Source organism: Rhincodon typus, chromosome 23, assembly GCF_021869965.1.
Source record: "Rhincodon typus isolate 14 chromosome 23, sRhiTyp1.1, whole genome shotgun sequence".
In the NCBI taxonomy this organism is placed as follows: Eukaryota; Metazoa; Chordata; class Chondrichthyes; order Orectolobiformes; family Rhincodontidae; genus Rhincodon; species Rhincodon typus.
The window spans coordinates 7543700-7559386 of NC_063354.1; the positions used below are offsets into that span (position 1 = coordinate 7543700).

The 15687-nt window shown below is 44.6% G+C and overlaps 2 protein-coding genes across 7 annotated transcripts in view; one reads left to right on the forward strand and one right to left on the reverse strand.

Moving 5' to 3' along the window:
* The first annotated feature begins 106 nt into the window (after positions 1-106).
* arl16 (ADP-ribosylation factor-like 16) lies at positions 107-6493 on the forward strand. 4 transcript variants are annotated; one of them, XM_048611056.1, is made up of 6 exons: positions 107-216; positions 1314-1498; positions 1613-1669; positions 4473-4589; positions 5127-5242; positions 5898-6493. In XM_048611056.1, exons 3-6 carry the CDS (start codon positions 1613-1615, stop codon positions 6097-6099), a joined length of 492 nt encoding a protein of 163 aa, XP_048467013.1. In that variant the 5' UTR covers positions 107-216; positions 1314-1498; the 3' UTR covers positions 6100-6493. The 4 variants fall into 4 exon arrangements, with proteins under 4 accessions (XP_048467013.1, XP_048467012.1, XP_048467011.1 ...); XM_048611055.1 differs by having other exon boundaries at positions 110-213; XM_048611057.1 differs by lacking the exon at positions 107-216 and adding an exon at positions 509-1048.
* Positions 6494-6616: 123 nt separating this feature from the next.
* slc26a11 (solute carrier family 26 member 11) overlaps positions 6617-15687 on the reverse strand; it is a 26010-nt gene continuing 16939 nt past the window's right edge. For 2 of the 3 annotated variants that reach the window (XM_020518920.2, XM_048610900.1), the window contains 5 exons: positions 15308-15435; positions 14309-14408; positions 12494-12627; positions 10917-11004; positions 6617-9491 (listed from right to left, as the gene is read on the reverse strand). In XM_020518920.2, coding sequence (XP_020374509.1) covers positions 9418-9491; positions 10917-11004; positions 12494-12627; positions 14309-14408; positions 15308-15435 — 524 coding nt within the window. In that variant the 3' untranslated portion in view covers positions 6617-9417. The remainder of the gene's footprint in view (positions 9492-10916; positions 11005-12493; positions 12628-14308; positions 14409-15307; positions 15436-15687) is intronic. The other variant, XR_007264578.1, reaches the window with a different exon arrangement.

Here is a 15687-nt window from a genome sequence, read left to right on the forward strand (position 1 = left end):
TCGGTGTTTATTTGTTTCTGTCACTCGTCACCCCCCGTGAACCCCGGCACCTCCACAGCCACCTACTTCCGGTCACTCCCGGGGTCCTCCCATGGCTGGTGGCGCCGCCTCCTGACGTCACTTCAGCACCGGCGGCCCTTGGGGACGTCACTTGAACTCCCCATCAGTTTAAAAATAAATAATGGGGTTGGAGGGAGACACTGTCTCTTGAAGGTGGTGAGAGGAAGCGGCCGGTGGATGTGAAAATTGTTAATGTTTAAAAAGAAAGGGTAGCGGGAAGGTTTTGGCGCGCTGTTATGACGTCACTGGGATCCGTAGTCCTGTCTCCTCGGGCTCCTGTTTATTTTTTAAAAATGTTTTAAATTTAATCTCCGGACAGTCACCAACCAGCATCTCCCCTCCAAACTCCAGACTTAGAGCCATGTGTCTGCTGCTGGGAGTTACCGGGGTGGGGAAAACTCTGCTGCTCAAGAGACTGCACAATATCCTTTAACCAGAGACTGGGCCTTTCCACTGAGTGAAAACCAGAGAGGGCCCGTGTACAGACATTATCCCCGAGAGGGCCCGTGTACAGACATTATCCCCGAGAGGGCCCGTGTACAGACATTATCCCCGAGAGGGCCCGTGTACAGACATTATTCCGGAGAGGGCCCGTGTACAAACATTATCCCGGAGAGGGCCCGTGTACAAACATTATCCCCGAGAGGGCCCGTGTACAGACATTATCCCGGAGAGGGCCCGTGTACAAACATTGTCCCCGAGAGGGCCCGTGTACAAACATTATCCCCGAGAGGGCCCGTGTACAAACATTATCCCGGAGAGGGCCCGTGTACAAACATTGTCCCCGAGAGGGCCCGTGTACAAACATTATCCCGGAGAGGGCCCGTGTACAAACATTGTCCCCGAGAGGACCCGTGTACAAACATTATCCCGGAGAGGGCCTGTGTACAAACATTGTCCCCGAGAGGGCCTGTGTACAAACATTGTCCCCGAGAGATTCTGTTTAAAACATCTATCCCGGAGAGAGCCTGTGTCAAACCTTATCCCGGTGAGAGCCTGTGTCAAACATTATCCCGGAGAGAGTCTGTTTAAAAACCTCATTGACACAATGTCCAGTCTGACCCTGATTTTGGATAGTATTGAGTCTGACCGTGATTTTTAAATCCATTTGGTCTGCCTATGATTTTAGATAGCATTAGGTCAGTGGGTCTGGTGCTGCCTGTGGACAAAAAAAAACGTTCAGTGTTTCAGGTCAGATATCATTCTTCTTTGGAATCAGACTCAACATTAACTCTGTCTGTCTCTTTGCACAGGTGCTACTAGATCTGCTGAGATTCCCCAGCAATTTTTCTTTTTACTTCCGCAATACTGAACTGCGTGTAAACCCAGAGTTTTGTGTTCAAGTCCCTCGAATAGGACCAAAAACCATCTTTAAAAATGATGCAGTGCCTCTAGTTTTATGTCAAAGACAAATCACATTCAAGCTTAGAATATTGAGGTACATCACAGACGTGAATATTTGCAGAACGTGATGTGAATTTATCTAGTTTTAAAAATACATGTCAATTCTTTCAATATTTACACTTTTTGGATCTTTGACCTATTTGCACAGATGTGTTCGAAAGAAGGCACTGAGGAACTGGGACAGCCTCCACCTACACTACCCACGGTACTGTCAGACTGACTTTTCAATGTCTTCAATAGAAGATTTGCAGCAAAGCTTTACCTGTTATGAGTTGGTATCCTCGGAGCATCCTAAGCAAGTGTCTGATCGACAATAGCACACGTTGTGCCCCTTCATTCTGAATCTGGCACAACTTTGCCAACACATGGATTTTCATGCCCCCACTCGCCTCTACTGTTCAAGGAAATTTTAACATCGTACTTAGTGTTTAGATTTCTCACAGTTGTTCAATCATTAAACTAAAAATTGTAAGACATGAGGAAATTGTAAGCATGAGCAAATTTGTTGATTTAGTCCTGTTTTGGCTATAAGTACCTTAGGACAAAATAAGTTTCTAACAGATGAGTCCTACAGTACAGACTAGGCCACCTTGTCTTCCAAATGTATTTTAGGTTATTCCAAAACATCAGCCAAAGTATTTTTGAAATGCAGTCTTGTTGTAATGTTGGAAGCATAACAGCAAATGTGTGAATGAACAACCAGTCTGGAGGCTATACCAGACTGATCTCCCAACCTCCTGATCCTCAGGTTGAAGCCTAGTGTGGTCTGGAGCCAAGGCCTGGCGCAGCCTGGAGGCTAGGTGCCAGCATTGACTAGGTTAATAGGCCATTGTTCTGAACTTTGATTTCTGCAATGCTGTACATTTTATTTCTCTATTTTCTAAGATCTTGTAACTAAAGAAGCTGAACCAAGCTACCTTTATACCTAAGATGGCTCTATAAGTGGCAATACATAAACCTTTCACTGTACTCATGTGAGTATATGTGACAATAAGGCTAATTCAATTCAATAAAACTAATTCCAGTAGGTGACTTTTGTTGGGGAAAAATGGTGGGCTTTAACCAAACTCTCATTTAAAGCTGCCCCTGCAAGATGGCACCTGTGACAACACTCCCTACAGTGAAGTACCAGCATAGAGTGCAGCTTCTAAAGTTGCAGTCTCACTCAGAAACTCACAGGATCCTAGGGAGGAAATCACAGGTGGAGCAAGTGGTGCTGTCTCCACATATAATAGGATCAGCACTTAGTGTCTTGTCTGAAAGACAGCATCCCGACAAACCTTGTCAAGCTAGTTTGTGCTAAGTCAATGTCTAAAACCACCGAGCACTACAAATGAAGGCCAAGCTGTCATTTAGATAGGGGCATTAATACAGTTTAAGGATGGTTCTTTCTCCTGGTAATCTTACACCTTGCAAGAGAGAACGCTCTCCAGCGTGAATTGCTTCACCTTTTGGATGTCCTGCTGTGGACTGCTTTCCAGCCCATTCTGGTACCTTATAAATAAATATTATTGCATTTTGCCAATTGGTAGCTGGCTCAGTCTGTAAGATTCTCACTTATGGAAAAACAGTTCCTTCATCTGTTCATATCCTGTACCTCAACTTCTCCCCGATGTGACCTTGGTTATTTCAGCGGAGTGCTGTTGTCTTTCACACAGGCTCTGGGATTGTCTCCACGGTGTCAGTGATAGAGAGGAGGCCAGCTCAATACATAGAAACATAGACAATAAGTGCTATTCAGCCCTTCAAGCTTTGTGTGCAGTTTCAGCCTGTTTACCTAAGGAAGCATGTTCTGGCTGTAGAGAGTGCGCAATGGAAATGTACCAGACTGATTTTTGGGATGACAGGACTGACGTATGAAGAGAGACTGGATCAGTTAGGACTGTATTCACTGGAGTTAAGAAGAATGAGAGGGTGGAATCACATACAAACCTATAAAATTCAAACAGGATTAGACAGTGTAAACACCGGAATGATGTCTCTAAAAACTGGGGAGTCCAGAACCAAGGGTCACATTCTCAGATATGGGGTAGACCATTTAGGACTGAGGAGAGAAGTTTTTTTTCACCCAGACAGTGGGGAGCCTGTGGAATTCTCTGCCACAGAAAGTAGTTGAGCCCAAAACATTGAATGTTTTCAAGAAGGATTTAAATATAGTTATTTGGGCTAAAGAGTAAAAGGACAAAGAGGGAGTAGGGTACTGAGTCAGATGATCAGCCAGTGATAATATTGAATAGGATCTATACATTACAGTTTCTGTCTTTGTCCAATGGGAAAAAGAAACCACAAGTAATATAGGATTCCAGCAGAATAGAGAGTGTGGGTAAAGGAAGACAAGTTTCAGGTGACACCATCCTTGTGTTCCAAGACCAAGGCGTCTGGAATGGAACTTGAAGAGCTTGACCTTGTGGGAAAGATTACAAAGATGCAATGAACCAATGAGAATGTAAATGACGCAGTAAATTATAACCTCTTGATCCAATTCAATTGAGCATGAAGTCATTCCAAGCAGAGAAAGGCCATTTGGCCCACTGAGTCCAGGTCAGCCCCCTTTCCCCTGGACCTATCCCTGTGGCCCAGTAAATGTATTTCCTTCAAGTTACCATCCGGTATCCTTTTGAAATCATCTCTTGCTTCCACTAACCTGGTAGACAGGGAGTTCCAGTTCACGGTGTAAAATAGTTGTAACAAATACCATGGCAAGTGTCTTCATTAGAGTTTGGAATTTCTAACCACGTGGAGCAGGGTGGGGGGTAGCAATGCTACATCAAAACTAGCCAAGCCGGGGAAAGGAATTGAAGGTTGTGTGTGTCAGGGAAACAGAGCTGGGAGAAGGCTTCTACAGAACGTAACCAACAGCTGTCTGACCAGTTTCTCTGCTACAAATTCTGTGTAATTTAAAATCTGATGTTGGTGATTAATACTTCCAACCGTGTCTTGGAACACAAGCTCACCATGACCAGTGAGCGTCTGATCTCATTTTGTTTTATAATCTGCTTTGCCTGCAGGTGGGAACTAATCTAACTGACCTCATGGTTAACAAGAGGAGATTTACCATTCGGGAACTAGGAGGCTGCATGGCCCCCATCTGGCCAAGTTACTACAGAGACTGCGAGGCTGTGATTGTGCGTATTGGCCGTTTGAGTCCTCTCACTAGCTCACTGTTAACGTAAAGCACGAGGACTGGTTTATTCTAGTTCAAAAATTGACATCCTGCCTGTACATCTTATTTAGAAACCTCAGTGCCAGCAGATGATGGACAGAAAAAAATCTCATGCACTAACAAAGCGACATTAACACCACGCCCTGATCTGTTTAATGATCAGGGCATAGTAAGGAGATGGGATCTTGGTTTCCTTCAGTGTATTCTCCCTGCTGTATCCATCCTCCTCCGCCCATGGAGCTGGGTGATTGCCTGTGCAGCTTCAACAGGGAGGCACGCTTATCTCAGCTGATTTTCTCTCTAGGTTTCCCACTCCCCCAGACAGCAATTCTGTGCTCAGGAGGTTCCCCGTGCCATCACAGAGATCAGGCCAGACCTGGCAACTGGAGAGAGAGAGAGAGGGAGATAGAGAGATAGCTTGCTCCAGCAACCCTGCTACTTGATACACCAATTCGTGACATTTCCACTGCCTCTAAAATGGTAAATGTTTTCCTCCTAGTTTGTGATCGACGCCGCAAATCCCACTCAGGTTTCCTCTTCCTGCATTCAGCTCCTCTCGCTTCTAGCTGCTGAACTGCTCCAACAAATATCAGTCCTAATTCTCTTCAACAAAGTGTGAGTATGGACACCAGCAGGGCGTGTCACAATGTATTCATGTGCTGTAGTCACAGCCCCAATACTTTGCACCCAGAACAAACCGTTATCCCAAGAATCCCTTTTCTCCATTACAGCTTTGTAATCACAGCTCTGATCACATTAAACCATCCTTTCTCAGGATAGTTCTGGTCCACTGTTGTTCTCACACTGATTAGTCTCAGTGAATTCACACTGCAAGGGAAGTGAGATGCCACAACAGAAAAGTTGACCTCATGGGAAAGATTACAAAGCTGCAATGAACCAGTGAGAATGTAAACGACACAGAATATTGTAACCTCTTGATCCTATTTAACGTTCAATTGAGCGTGAAGTCTGGGGTGAGGGGTGTACTACTGGGCAGAGAAAAGGGGGCTTTATTTGCTTTTGAACAGAACTTTGCCTACATCTACAGCTGGTGCAAAAGATGGCATTGCATGGGTTAGGTGGAGAGGGGTGGGAAGGAGGTATATGGTACACAGTGGCATGGATCAGTTGGGCTGAATGACTTGTTTCTGTACTGTAATTCGAGCCTTTATACCTGTATGATATAGCGGAAACTCAGAACAACGGTTCAGTTAGAGGGGTTTCTGAATATCTGAGCAGAGGAGTCTAATTGAGTTTCTGTTCATTTCAGTGATCTGCCCTGCTCCATGTCACTAGTGGAAATGAAAAGCCTGTTCAGGATGGATGACATAATTGCCTGTGCGAAACAGCACATTAGCATGTTGGAAGTTAGTGCGTGGGATGGCACTGGGCTGGATGAGGTCTTAAAATGGATTTATTCACACAAGGGCAGATGCCTACCGTGCCATAGACAGAACCCTCCATCCCACTGAGCTGTGATTACTCACAGCAGATAGAGAAGAACCCAGAGAGAGAGACTGATGGAATATGACAGTCGACTCAAAGCAATTCGAATGGAGGAGATTCACACTGTCGCCTGGAACTGGAGATGTAAATTCTGGACTGGAATGAGAAGGACTTTGCAAGAGAGTGATGTGATTCAAGTTGTTTGAGTTATGAACAGAAGCGATGGTGGAATCAGCAATACAGTTACGTCGAAGCAGGATCAAGTGATCATCCACACCAGCTTCATTTTAAACGATACCAGGCTTTTGTGGTAACACCTTGTGTAACTTGACAATGTCCTTGTGCAACTCAAAGCACAGCCACAAAAATCAGTTTGTTCTAAAAGTTCCTCTTATTAAAATCAATTTAAACCTTGCTGTATAATGTTAGTCTATTTCTTCACATTGCCCCAATCAGTGGAGATTACATGCAGAGACTGGATTGTAGGATTACAGTGTGGTTCAGTGTTTTATACTACCCAATACACAGACAGCACAGTCAATCTTTGCTAATGGTATCAGTCATTTATTAGAAAAAGGTAAAAAAAGTTAGATCTAAAAACAACATGAAGACAATTGGTAGACATAATGTGCTCTTCTGGAGGATGAGGAGCATTTAACAGACACCAGGAGGACTTGTAAACTGAAAAGTACATTTTCATGGATGGGTTGTACCTTTAACTTCAGAGAAAGAAATTCCAGGCAGATTCCTGCACCTTTTGATTTAAATTACTGGGTGTACCGACACCACCCAGATTGCAGGATTCAGAATGGCAGCTCAGTGATACCTTCGGGGGCAATTAGGGAAAGTGAAACACTTGTTGATCCAGCCAGCAGTGCCCACATCCTTCAGCAAACAGAAAAAGCTCCTTAAAAATAGAACCAAAAGGTTTTTTTTGGTGTCTGAAACCATCGACTGCTGCCGTGCAGTGTCCAGTGAGGGGAAACTCTCAGAGAAAGAAAAAGGACTTGTCAGTTGTCCACCATCCTGATCACAACACAGGAACAAGAACCTATTCAGCCCCGTGCCCATTCTTCCATCAGTGAGATTCTGGCCGATCTGTGACCTAACTCTTTCTCTTCCCCCTCCACCGCCAAGTACCTTAGCTTTCTGCTCACCAATCAATCTCAGATTTAGGATGAATTTACCAAATATCAACAGCCATTGAGAAGCAACTTCAAAACCTCCTCCAGTCTGATTGGATTTGTTACGGTCACACGTATGGAGGCACAGTGAATAAGTGCTGTCTTACGTCCTTTACAGGCAGATTGTACTGTAGAAGTGCATCAGGACAACAGAAAAAAGTGCAGGATGCAGTGTTACAGCTGTAGGAGGTGCAGAGAGAGAGAGAAATCAACAATAACATTAAATGGGTCCATTCAAAAGTCTAGTAACAGCAGGGAAGAAGCTGTTCTTGAATCTGTTCGTACACGTATACCAACTTTGTATCTTCTGACCAATAGAAGTTGGTGGAAGTGAGTATAACTGGGTTGGGAAGGGTGTTTGCTGGTTGCTTTCCTGAGACAGTGGGAAATGTAGATGTAGTCAATGGATGGGAGGCTAGTTTGCCTGATGGACTGAGCTGCGTTCACAACTCTGTATATAAGCGTTTCCTTAATTACCCTCAACAAAATTTAGACATTAGAGGCAGATATTTATCCCTGTAACTAGACTCCATCCAAACCATACTATCCATCTACAACCCGCTTCGGTAATATAATCTCTCTAGTCATATAATCCTCTATAATCAAGAAAAAAGGGTACTCTCAGAAGTTGACGTTTCTGTCTCAACCCGAAATGTCAGCTTTCCTGCTCCTCTGATGCTGCTTGGCCTGCTGTGTTCATCCAGCTCTACACCTTGTTATCTCAGATTCTCCAGCATCGGCAGTTCCTACTACTGTCAGAAGTTGTTTGGTCAACTGTGATGATAAAATATCTGTTGTTACTGAAGCCTGAGAACCTGCTTCACACTTTAACGGAAGATCATTTACTGAGGAGGGGCAACATTTAATGCAGCAGTTTAAAAAAAAAAAGCCTGTCAGTGCTGATCAGAAGTGTCCACTTGGTGCTCAACCTGCCCCTGTGCAAATAACCATTGTACTGCAATGAACTTTCTACTTTGACTATGTGACTTTTAAGAAAGAGATTGGGTAAAGGGCCTTCACTACAGCCCTACAATTTGACTGTTCAACAATTTAAAAACTAGGAAGGTCTTTTTTTTGAAAACGAAAATTGGTGAAGCTTCTCAATTTGTAATACACACAACATTTCCCTCAGGACAAAGAAATATTTAGAAGACTGCAGAAGTCTCGAGCTGGTGTGACAGTCTGAAAAGCAGGCAGTGCTTTTGGAGCAAACTCTTGGAGTCTGGCCAGGGACCCTTTCGAGTGACAATTGCTGAAGTAACTTCATTGCATCCTCAATTACTCACTGGTGTGTCTGGCAAAGAAATCATTCCTCAGCTGCTGTGGGATACAGCTTCCCCAGAAACCAGAAAACATGGTGTTTTTTTGTTCGGGGGAGCGGCGGCAGGGGTGGAGATCATAACCAGCATACAAAAATTAACAAAACCTAGGAGTGCATGTGCACACTGCTTCTCAAACCAATGTCATTAACAATCAAAATGGGCCGTCTCAGTCAAACAGCAATAAGATTGGGCACTGTACAATCTTGCCATATGCAGGAAATTTACATTCTGACCCAGCACAGAAAGAGGCCAGGATTGCAGCAGGTTGAAGACCACACACTATGCTCAGTGACTAGGAGCTCTGACTGAAAGAGTGGAATCTCAGACCCACAGCTTCCTGTCCTGAACAAACTGAAGTTGCTTGTTGCAATGTTTCCCTTCAGCCTGTCAGCCAAACCCCTCCCGCCCCCAAAAGTAAACCTTCAATATCCAATTTCGGAGTCTGGATGCAGAGCTGGCAACAGAAGGCTCCCAAGGTCAAACCGGTCAAACAGCACTAAAGCACAAAACAAAAAGCTAAATACCATGATAATTACAAAAATAAACTAGAGTTCGGACAAATCATTTGGTTAACATTTAAAATAGGAAAATATAAAATCACTAGACTGAAGAGACTGAGCAAGAGTGTGTTACGGAACATGTTCAAAACATCCAGTTGCCATTAATGGAGAGGTCCAAACCTTTCAGCGTCAATTGTGTCAGCGAGGACCAGCTCTCCTTGTTTGATCCAAGTGGGCACAGTGGTCAAGTTTCTCGCCTGATGGTATTACATTTACTTTTAACAGACTGATCGGTTTGTGGAGCTGCCAGTTCTTGGCAGAGAGGTAGTGCTTTCAGGCTAGGTATACAATCTCTCAGTCTGGTCGAGTAGCGGTTTCTCACTCTCACGCAGCTCACGGGTGCGGTCATCTCCTGAGATGAAGGAAAGGTACAGAAACATATTTCTCACAGAGACCCTGTCAGAACCCAGCTTCTAACCAGACCAACGCTTCACTGTTCTCTGGCCACTCGCCAAATAAATAGTTTAAACGCTTACTTCACACAGTTTTGCCCATTTGACACGATCTCACGATTTTAAATTCATGTGAAAACAAATGAAATGTTTTAATGAGTCAAAATTCAAACATGTTGTAGAAATGGAACAGTGAAGGATACAGGAAGGAAATTTAGTCAGGAGCTCCCTCCACTGGCTAGGTAATACACTGCACCATACAGCAGAGGGGTGGTAAAAGAAAGAAATTTATCCTTATATAGCAACTTTCACTGTCATAAAGCACTTGGCAGCCAATGAAGTACTTTTGAAACACAACTACTATTTTGTTACAATGCAAAAATGGTGCAGCTAATTTGTGCACAGCAAGCTCCCACAAGCAAAGTCTAAATTTTAAAAAAAAAAGTGAAGTTGCTTGAGGAATAAATACTGAGCAAAACATGGAGGAGGAGTTCCCCTGCTTTATTTCAAAACAGTGCCATGATAGAGATCCTCAGTTTAACTTCTCAGCTGAAAGAGGGAACCTCAGAATGCAGGACTCTCTCAGCACTGGACCGTCAGATTAAATGAGGTTGGCTCTGGAGTGGGACTCAATGCATCTTTGTCGGTTGAATCAGAAGTGCACAGTTCCGACAGGTCACACTACACAGTGCAAAAGGAGCAGACCAGCAAGAAGCTAATTCTATCCAAGTTAGAACGGGGAGGGGAAAAAGAAAGGAATCCTCCTTCTGACTACAATACAGAGGACGTCAGATTGAGTTTGACAGCAATAGGCTGATGCTCAAGCCCGTGTAAAAAAAAAAATGAGCAGCACCAGAAGGTAGTTCAGAGACATTCGAGAGGCCATTGATGATTTATTTCGATAGAAATGATGTGCAGGGATATGGGGGAAAAAGGACAGAAGCGTTGCAGACCTTGATGGGCCAAATGGCCCGCTTCTGTGCTAGTGAGTGAGAAAAGCAGTGACTGTGAGGTGTACACTATCACAACTTAACAACCACAGTGAGGTGACAAAGGCAGGACTGCAAGGAAGAATTTTGAAACAAAAAAGGTGCAAAGATGTTTTGTGATTCAAGGAGCAGTTTGTCACTTAAAGCTCACACCACTGGTTAAAAAATTACCATTCAGTACAAAAAAAACGAGCAGAATGAAAATTTTGTTGCCTCTTCATACCAATGATAAAAACCATAATTAAATCCCCTAATGTGGGTTGGCAGGACACGAGTTTGTACCAATTTCACCACACTGCTCAGGGTCTCGATAGAAACCAGCCTGACACGCGCGCGCACGCACACACACACAAAGAGACGGAAAATAATCCCAATTGTTATGAAACATGTTATTACCGTGTAAGTAACGAAGCGCTGCCTCAGTGCTATCAAAATGTCTCAATCCTTCGATCTCTGCTGAAGTCAGTATCGACAGAATCATAGGCTAAAATCAGAAAGAGTAAGTGTTAGAGGCCAACAGCCCACAGAAAGGGCCTTCAGCCCATCACGTTTGTGCCGGTTCAAAACAGCTTCTTATCTATTCTAAAATCACATTTTCCAGCACTTGCCCATCACCTTGTATTCTTTGGCATTGCAAGGTAGGCAGTTATTCTGCCAGACTCCTGGATGAATTAACAGAGAAATGGATACTTTAATGAAAATGTGAAGATTTGGACATTTCCACTCCCAGCAACGTGATGCTATTATAATTTTACATGCACCAAACGTCCAACAGCACAGTGCTACCTCAGGGCAGCATGGAGAAGCAAATGGGTGACATGTTGGCAAATGGAGTCTAATGTGGGAAAATGTGAAGTTCAGTTTGGAAGGGAGAACAAAAGAACAGATTACTATTTAAACGGAGAAAAGCTGCAGAAAGTTACAACACAAAAAAAGGGACTTGTGGGTATTTGTGGACAAAAAACAGAAAGCTGCACACAGATGCAGCAGGTAATCAGGAAGGGTCCTGGAATGTTGGCTCTCATTTCAAGGGGGTTGGAGTATAAGAGTAAGGAAGCCTTACTGTAACTGTACAAGGTGCTGGTGAGACCACATCTGCAGCACTGTAATCATTTTTGGTCTCTATTTACATAAAGATATCACTTCATTGGAGCCCATTCAGAGAAAGTTCACAAGGATGATCCCTGGTACAGAGGGATTGTCATGTGAGCAAAGGTTAAACAGGCTGGGATTTTACCGAGTGGAGTTTAGAAAGAATGAGGGGTGATCTCATTGAAACATATTGGATTCTTAAGGGGCTTTACAGGGTAAATGCTGAGAGGATGTTTCCCCTTGTGGAAGAGTCTAGGACTAGAGGGCATAGCCAGGTTAATACTGAGATGAGGAGGTATTTCTTCTCTCAGAGAAGAGAGTCTTTGGAACTCCTTACCACAGAGAGCTGTGTGAGCAGAGTCCTTGTATGTATTTAAGGCTGAAATAGATTCTTGATCTGTCAGGGAATCAGCTACGATCCAATTGAATGGCGGTGCAAGACAGAGGGGCCGAATGGCCTACTCCCTGTTCCTTTTTTTTTAAAAAAATGGTCTTACGTCAGAAACCTACACACAGTCGTGGTACTTTACAATGCACACAGAGAGATGCTTAATGCTGGGAACAAGTGCCTAGAACAGAGGGGATCATCTTCAGGAGCTCACTGTGAGGATTAAATTCACAAAATACACAATGCAGTGGCTTGTACTTTTTTAATGTGCCTTTAAAATGTGGTCCCAAAGTGCTTTTCAGGAACAACAAGAGAACCAGGCATCACGAGGAATTCAGACAGGTAACCCACAGCTGGTGTTAAAGGACTGTGATGGGTTTACAGAGGGAATGTCAGCGTGGCAGCTAAAGACAGAGCTGTCAACGGTGGTTCGATGAAAAATAAAAAGGAAAGAACAACACGGGACGTGAAAAAAAGTGTTGGGAGTACATACCCGGAAATTAGAGAAGAGCAGGGACACGTTGTGCTGCTGGAATGTCTGGATCAGTTCCTGTAGGCCATTCACTGTCGTGTAGTCAATGCTGCTGACATGAAGACAGTCAAGGATCACAGACTGTGGAGGGGATGCTGTGCAAGGAAACATTACACGTCATTAAAGCAGAACAATTGTTAATCCTCAAGTCCGTTACCGCACTTCAACCCACCGTTTTCACATCCACATGTGGTTCGATGGGACCACTTGTTCTCGTGGGTAAGACATTAGCAGGCTATTTGACTGCAGGAGCATCACCCTGTCTTCCCTTTACAAACTAAGCCCACTATCTCCAAATGGAATTCAGCACCAACTTGAGCTGAGATGCAGTCTTTCTAGTCTGCTCAGCTCACTCCTCTCACTGTCAACTAATGTGTATCCTACAGCAATGACCAACTCCTACCACCCCCCATTTCATTTCGGACTCTTGGACTCCCCTGCTTGCTTTGGACAGAGACTCTTGTCCACTCTATCAGTTACTCCTCACCAAGAGCAATGAGCAAGTGAAAAGAAGGAGATGCAGAACAAGTTTCTGAAAGGTTCTTACACACTCAGACCCAGGCACACACAGGTCACCATTGGGCTACTGACTGTAACCTTTATTTCAGTTGGGGAATGGGAGAGTTACTGGCTTGGCCAGCATTCATTTCCCATTCACATTGCCTTGGAGAAGGTGATGGGGAGCTGCTTTCTTGAACTGCTGCAGTATTTGGTGATGGGATCACCCAGAAAGCTATTAGAGGAGTTCCAGGAGTTTGACCCAGTGACATGGAAGGAACCTCTTTTCCGAGTCAGGATGGTGAGGGGCTTGGAGACAAGGCAGCAGATAGCGATGTTCCCATGTTTCTGCTCCCCTTGTCCTTCGAGATGACAGTGGCTGTGGGTTTGGAAGGTGCTACTGGAGAGGCCTAGGAGCCATGACAGTGTAACTGCTCTGCTACGGAGCGTTGGTGGTGGAGGGAGTGGATGTTGAGGGTGGTGAACTGGATAGTGATTAAGCAGGCTGCAAAAGCTACGGAAGAGACCAAGAGTAAAATGAAAGTGCTAACAGCGGAGAAAATGGGCAGGAAGGGATGTCGATTCTAAGTAATCCACTCAGTGGCTTCAGTATCAATGCAAGTCAATTGGGAAGGCAAATAGGTAATTTAGGATGGAGGGAGATTGTGACCAACCAGGGAAGAAAAGATTGTGCTATTTAAAGCTGGTAGGTTCAACAAGGAGTCCAATACAGGATTAAGGACAGAAGCTATTGAGCAACAGAGATGTTTTAGATAGTTAGAGTTGCAGTTTGTAAGGGAAAGGTAAAGTCACCATAGTCCTACTGGATCATAGGGACAGACAGGGGGAGGGGGAGACAGTGGTGGTTTAACCAGAGGGTCACCATGCCTCAGGTGAGGGGAGAGGGTCAGAAGGGGAGTCCCTCATGGTAACCCCAGCCAGAGCAGGAACTGAACCCACACTGCTGGCATCACTCTACATCACAAGCTAGCCCTATCACCGCTGATACATTTAAATATTGTTATAACAATGGTTAGGGTTGCAGACAGGAAAGTGGAATGGTGGAACAAGCTCTGAGTGACCTACTCCTGCTCCCAAAGTCTGTGTTCCTGGAGGATGATCCGTTCGAATGCAGTAGCTCCCGTGTCACCAGCGTGGGTGACGGAATCCCAGCTCCAGTGAGGGATTCCTCAGAATGACAACTAGTTCAATCCCTGCATTGTACTAACGGGGGAGAACCTGGGGGACTAGCGCAGGAGCGCTGAGGTTTCCACTTACCCTCTAACACCCGCCTGTATAGCAGGTCACAGACATATTCGACAGCAGGGAAATTCAGACCACTCTGTAACTGCACCACAACTGTATTGTAATCAGAAATCTGAGAAAGAGAGAGAGAGAGAGAGAGAGAGAGAGAGAGAGAGAGAGAGAGAGAGAGATTAGACTCCTCTCCTCTGCTTCCACACAGCTCATTAATCTCCATTCTTACACTGTATAAAAGGGTTAAGCCACACAGATACAATTGAAATCCAAACAGTGAATGCTGAAAGACTCAGCAGGTCTGGCAGCAATTAATGTTTGCATGAAATGATTTCTTCGGAACTGGAGAAAAACTTAACATTTTGAAGAAGAGATATGGGACTCAATGTTAACTCTGTTTCTCTTTCCCCTCCAGACATTGCTGAGTCTCTCCAGCACTTTCCTTTATTTCAGAATTCCAGCATCCAAAGTATTCTGCTGCTATTTGAGCATCGTGTACAAATAACCTGCTGAGGTGCTATCCCTGGGCTCGACTTCCCACTCTTGCTTTTATAAATCAACTGTATGTGTCAGTTGAAGGAATTTGCAGGCAGAGATAGACACACAGACCTCTACCCTTACTACGTTGTTGGAAAAGAGAGAGAGAGAGAAAGAGATACAAAAGACAGGATTACAACCTCCCAGCACCCTCCCCAGCCCAGCCTGCTGTGTAAAAGGTACTCTCTCTCTCCTCCCTTGCCCAGGGGCAGTGGAGTACCACCTGTAGACCCCAGCTCCACACACACTTCCTTTACGAGCCCCAACACCACAGTAGCAGGATTTACCCACCGGGGGCGGGGAGAGGGGCAGACACTAACCAACCCACCCAGAGGCATCCAGTCAGTGTGAGCTCCCTGTTGATAAACACAGCCACCGGGAAAAGAAATTGACACGTTCCTTGTGCTGTGGGCAGGCTGTACCCAGCTGGTAAACTGGACATTTTTATAATCAATCCCAAATTACAGACAGACACTATACTACCTTCATCTCTGGTCTGGCGACGTTATAAAGCAGAATTATCCCAGACAAAGCAATTCCAGCCAGAATTCCATACTGGATTTCCCAAAAACAACCCAGGAATGATGCCAGGAAAGGGAGCAGGTCCAGTTCTGGAGAAAATAAATAGAACACAGGATCACTTGATGTGCTCAGTGCTAGGGTGCAGTTGGGAGTTATTCCTGCAGCAAAAGAACACTCAGGAGATTAAAGAAAGGGCTGACGAGGAACAAGCTAGGATCATACACTACACATTTTAGCCACGTGTGGGCAAGCTAGCATCACAATGCTTCAGGGTTAAAGCAGATCACATTGAGAGAGATAGTAGGAACTGCAGATGCTCGAGAATCTGCGATAACAAGGTG

Excerpts from the sequence above, each read along its gene's own strand:
- arl16 (XM_048611054.1), top strand. The coding sequence starts at position 422 with ATGTGTCTGCTGCTGGGAGTTACCGGGGTGGGGAAAACTCTGCTGCTC. Across the intron at positions 483-1,610 it reads GCTGCTCAAGAGACTGCACA|AGATGTGTTCGAAAGAAGGC; the intron begins ATATCCTTTAAC and ends ACCTATTTGCAC. Across the intron at positions 1,670-4,472 it reads CTCCACCTACACTACCCACG|GTGGGAACTAATCTAACTGA; the intron begins GTACTGTCAGAC and ends CTTTGCCTGCAG.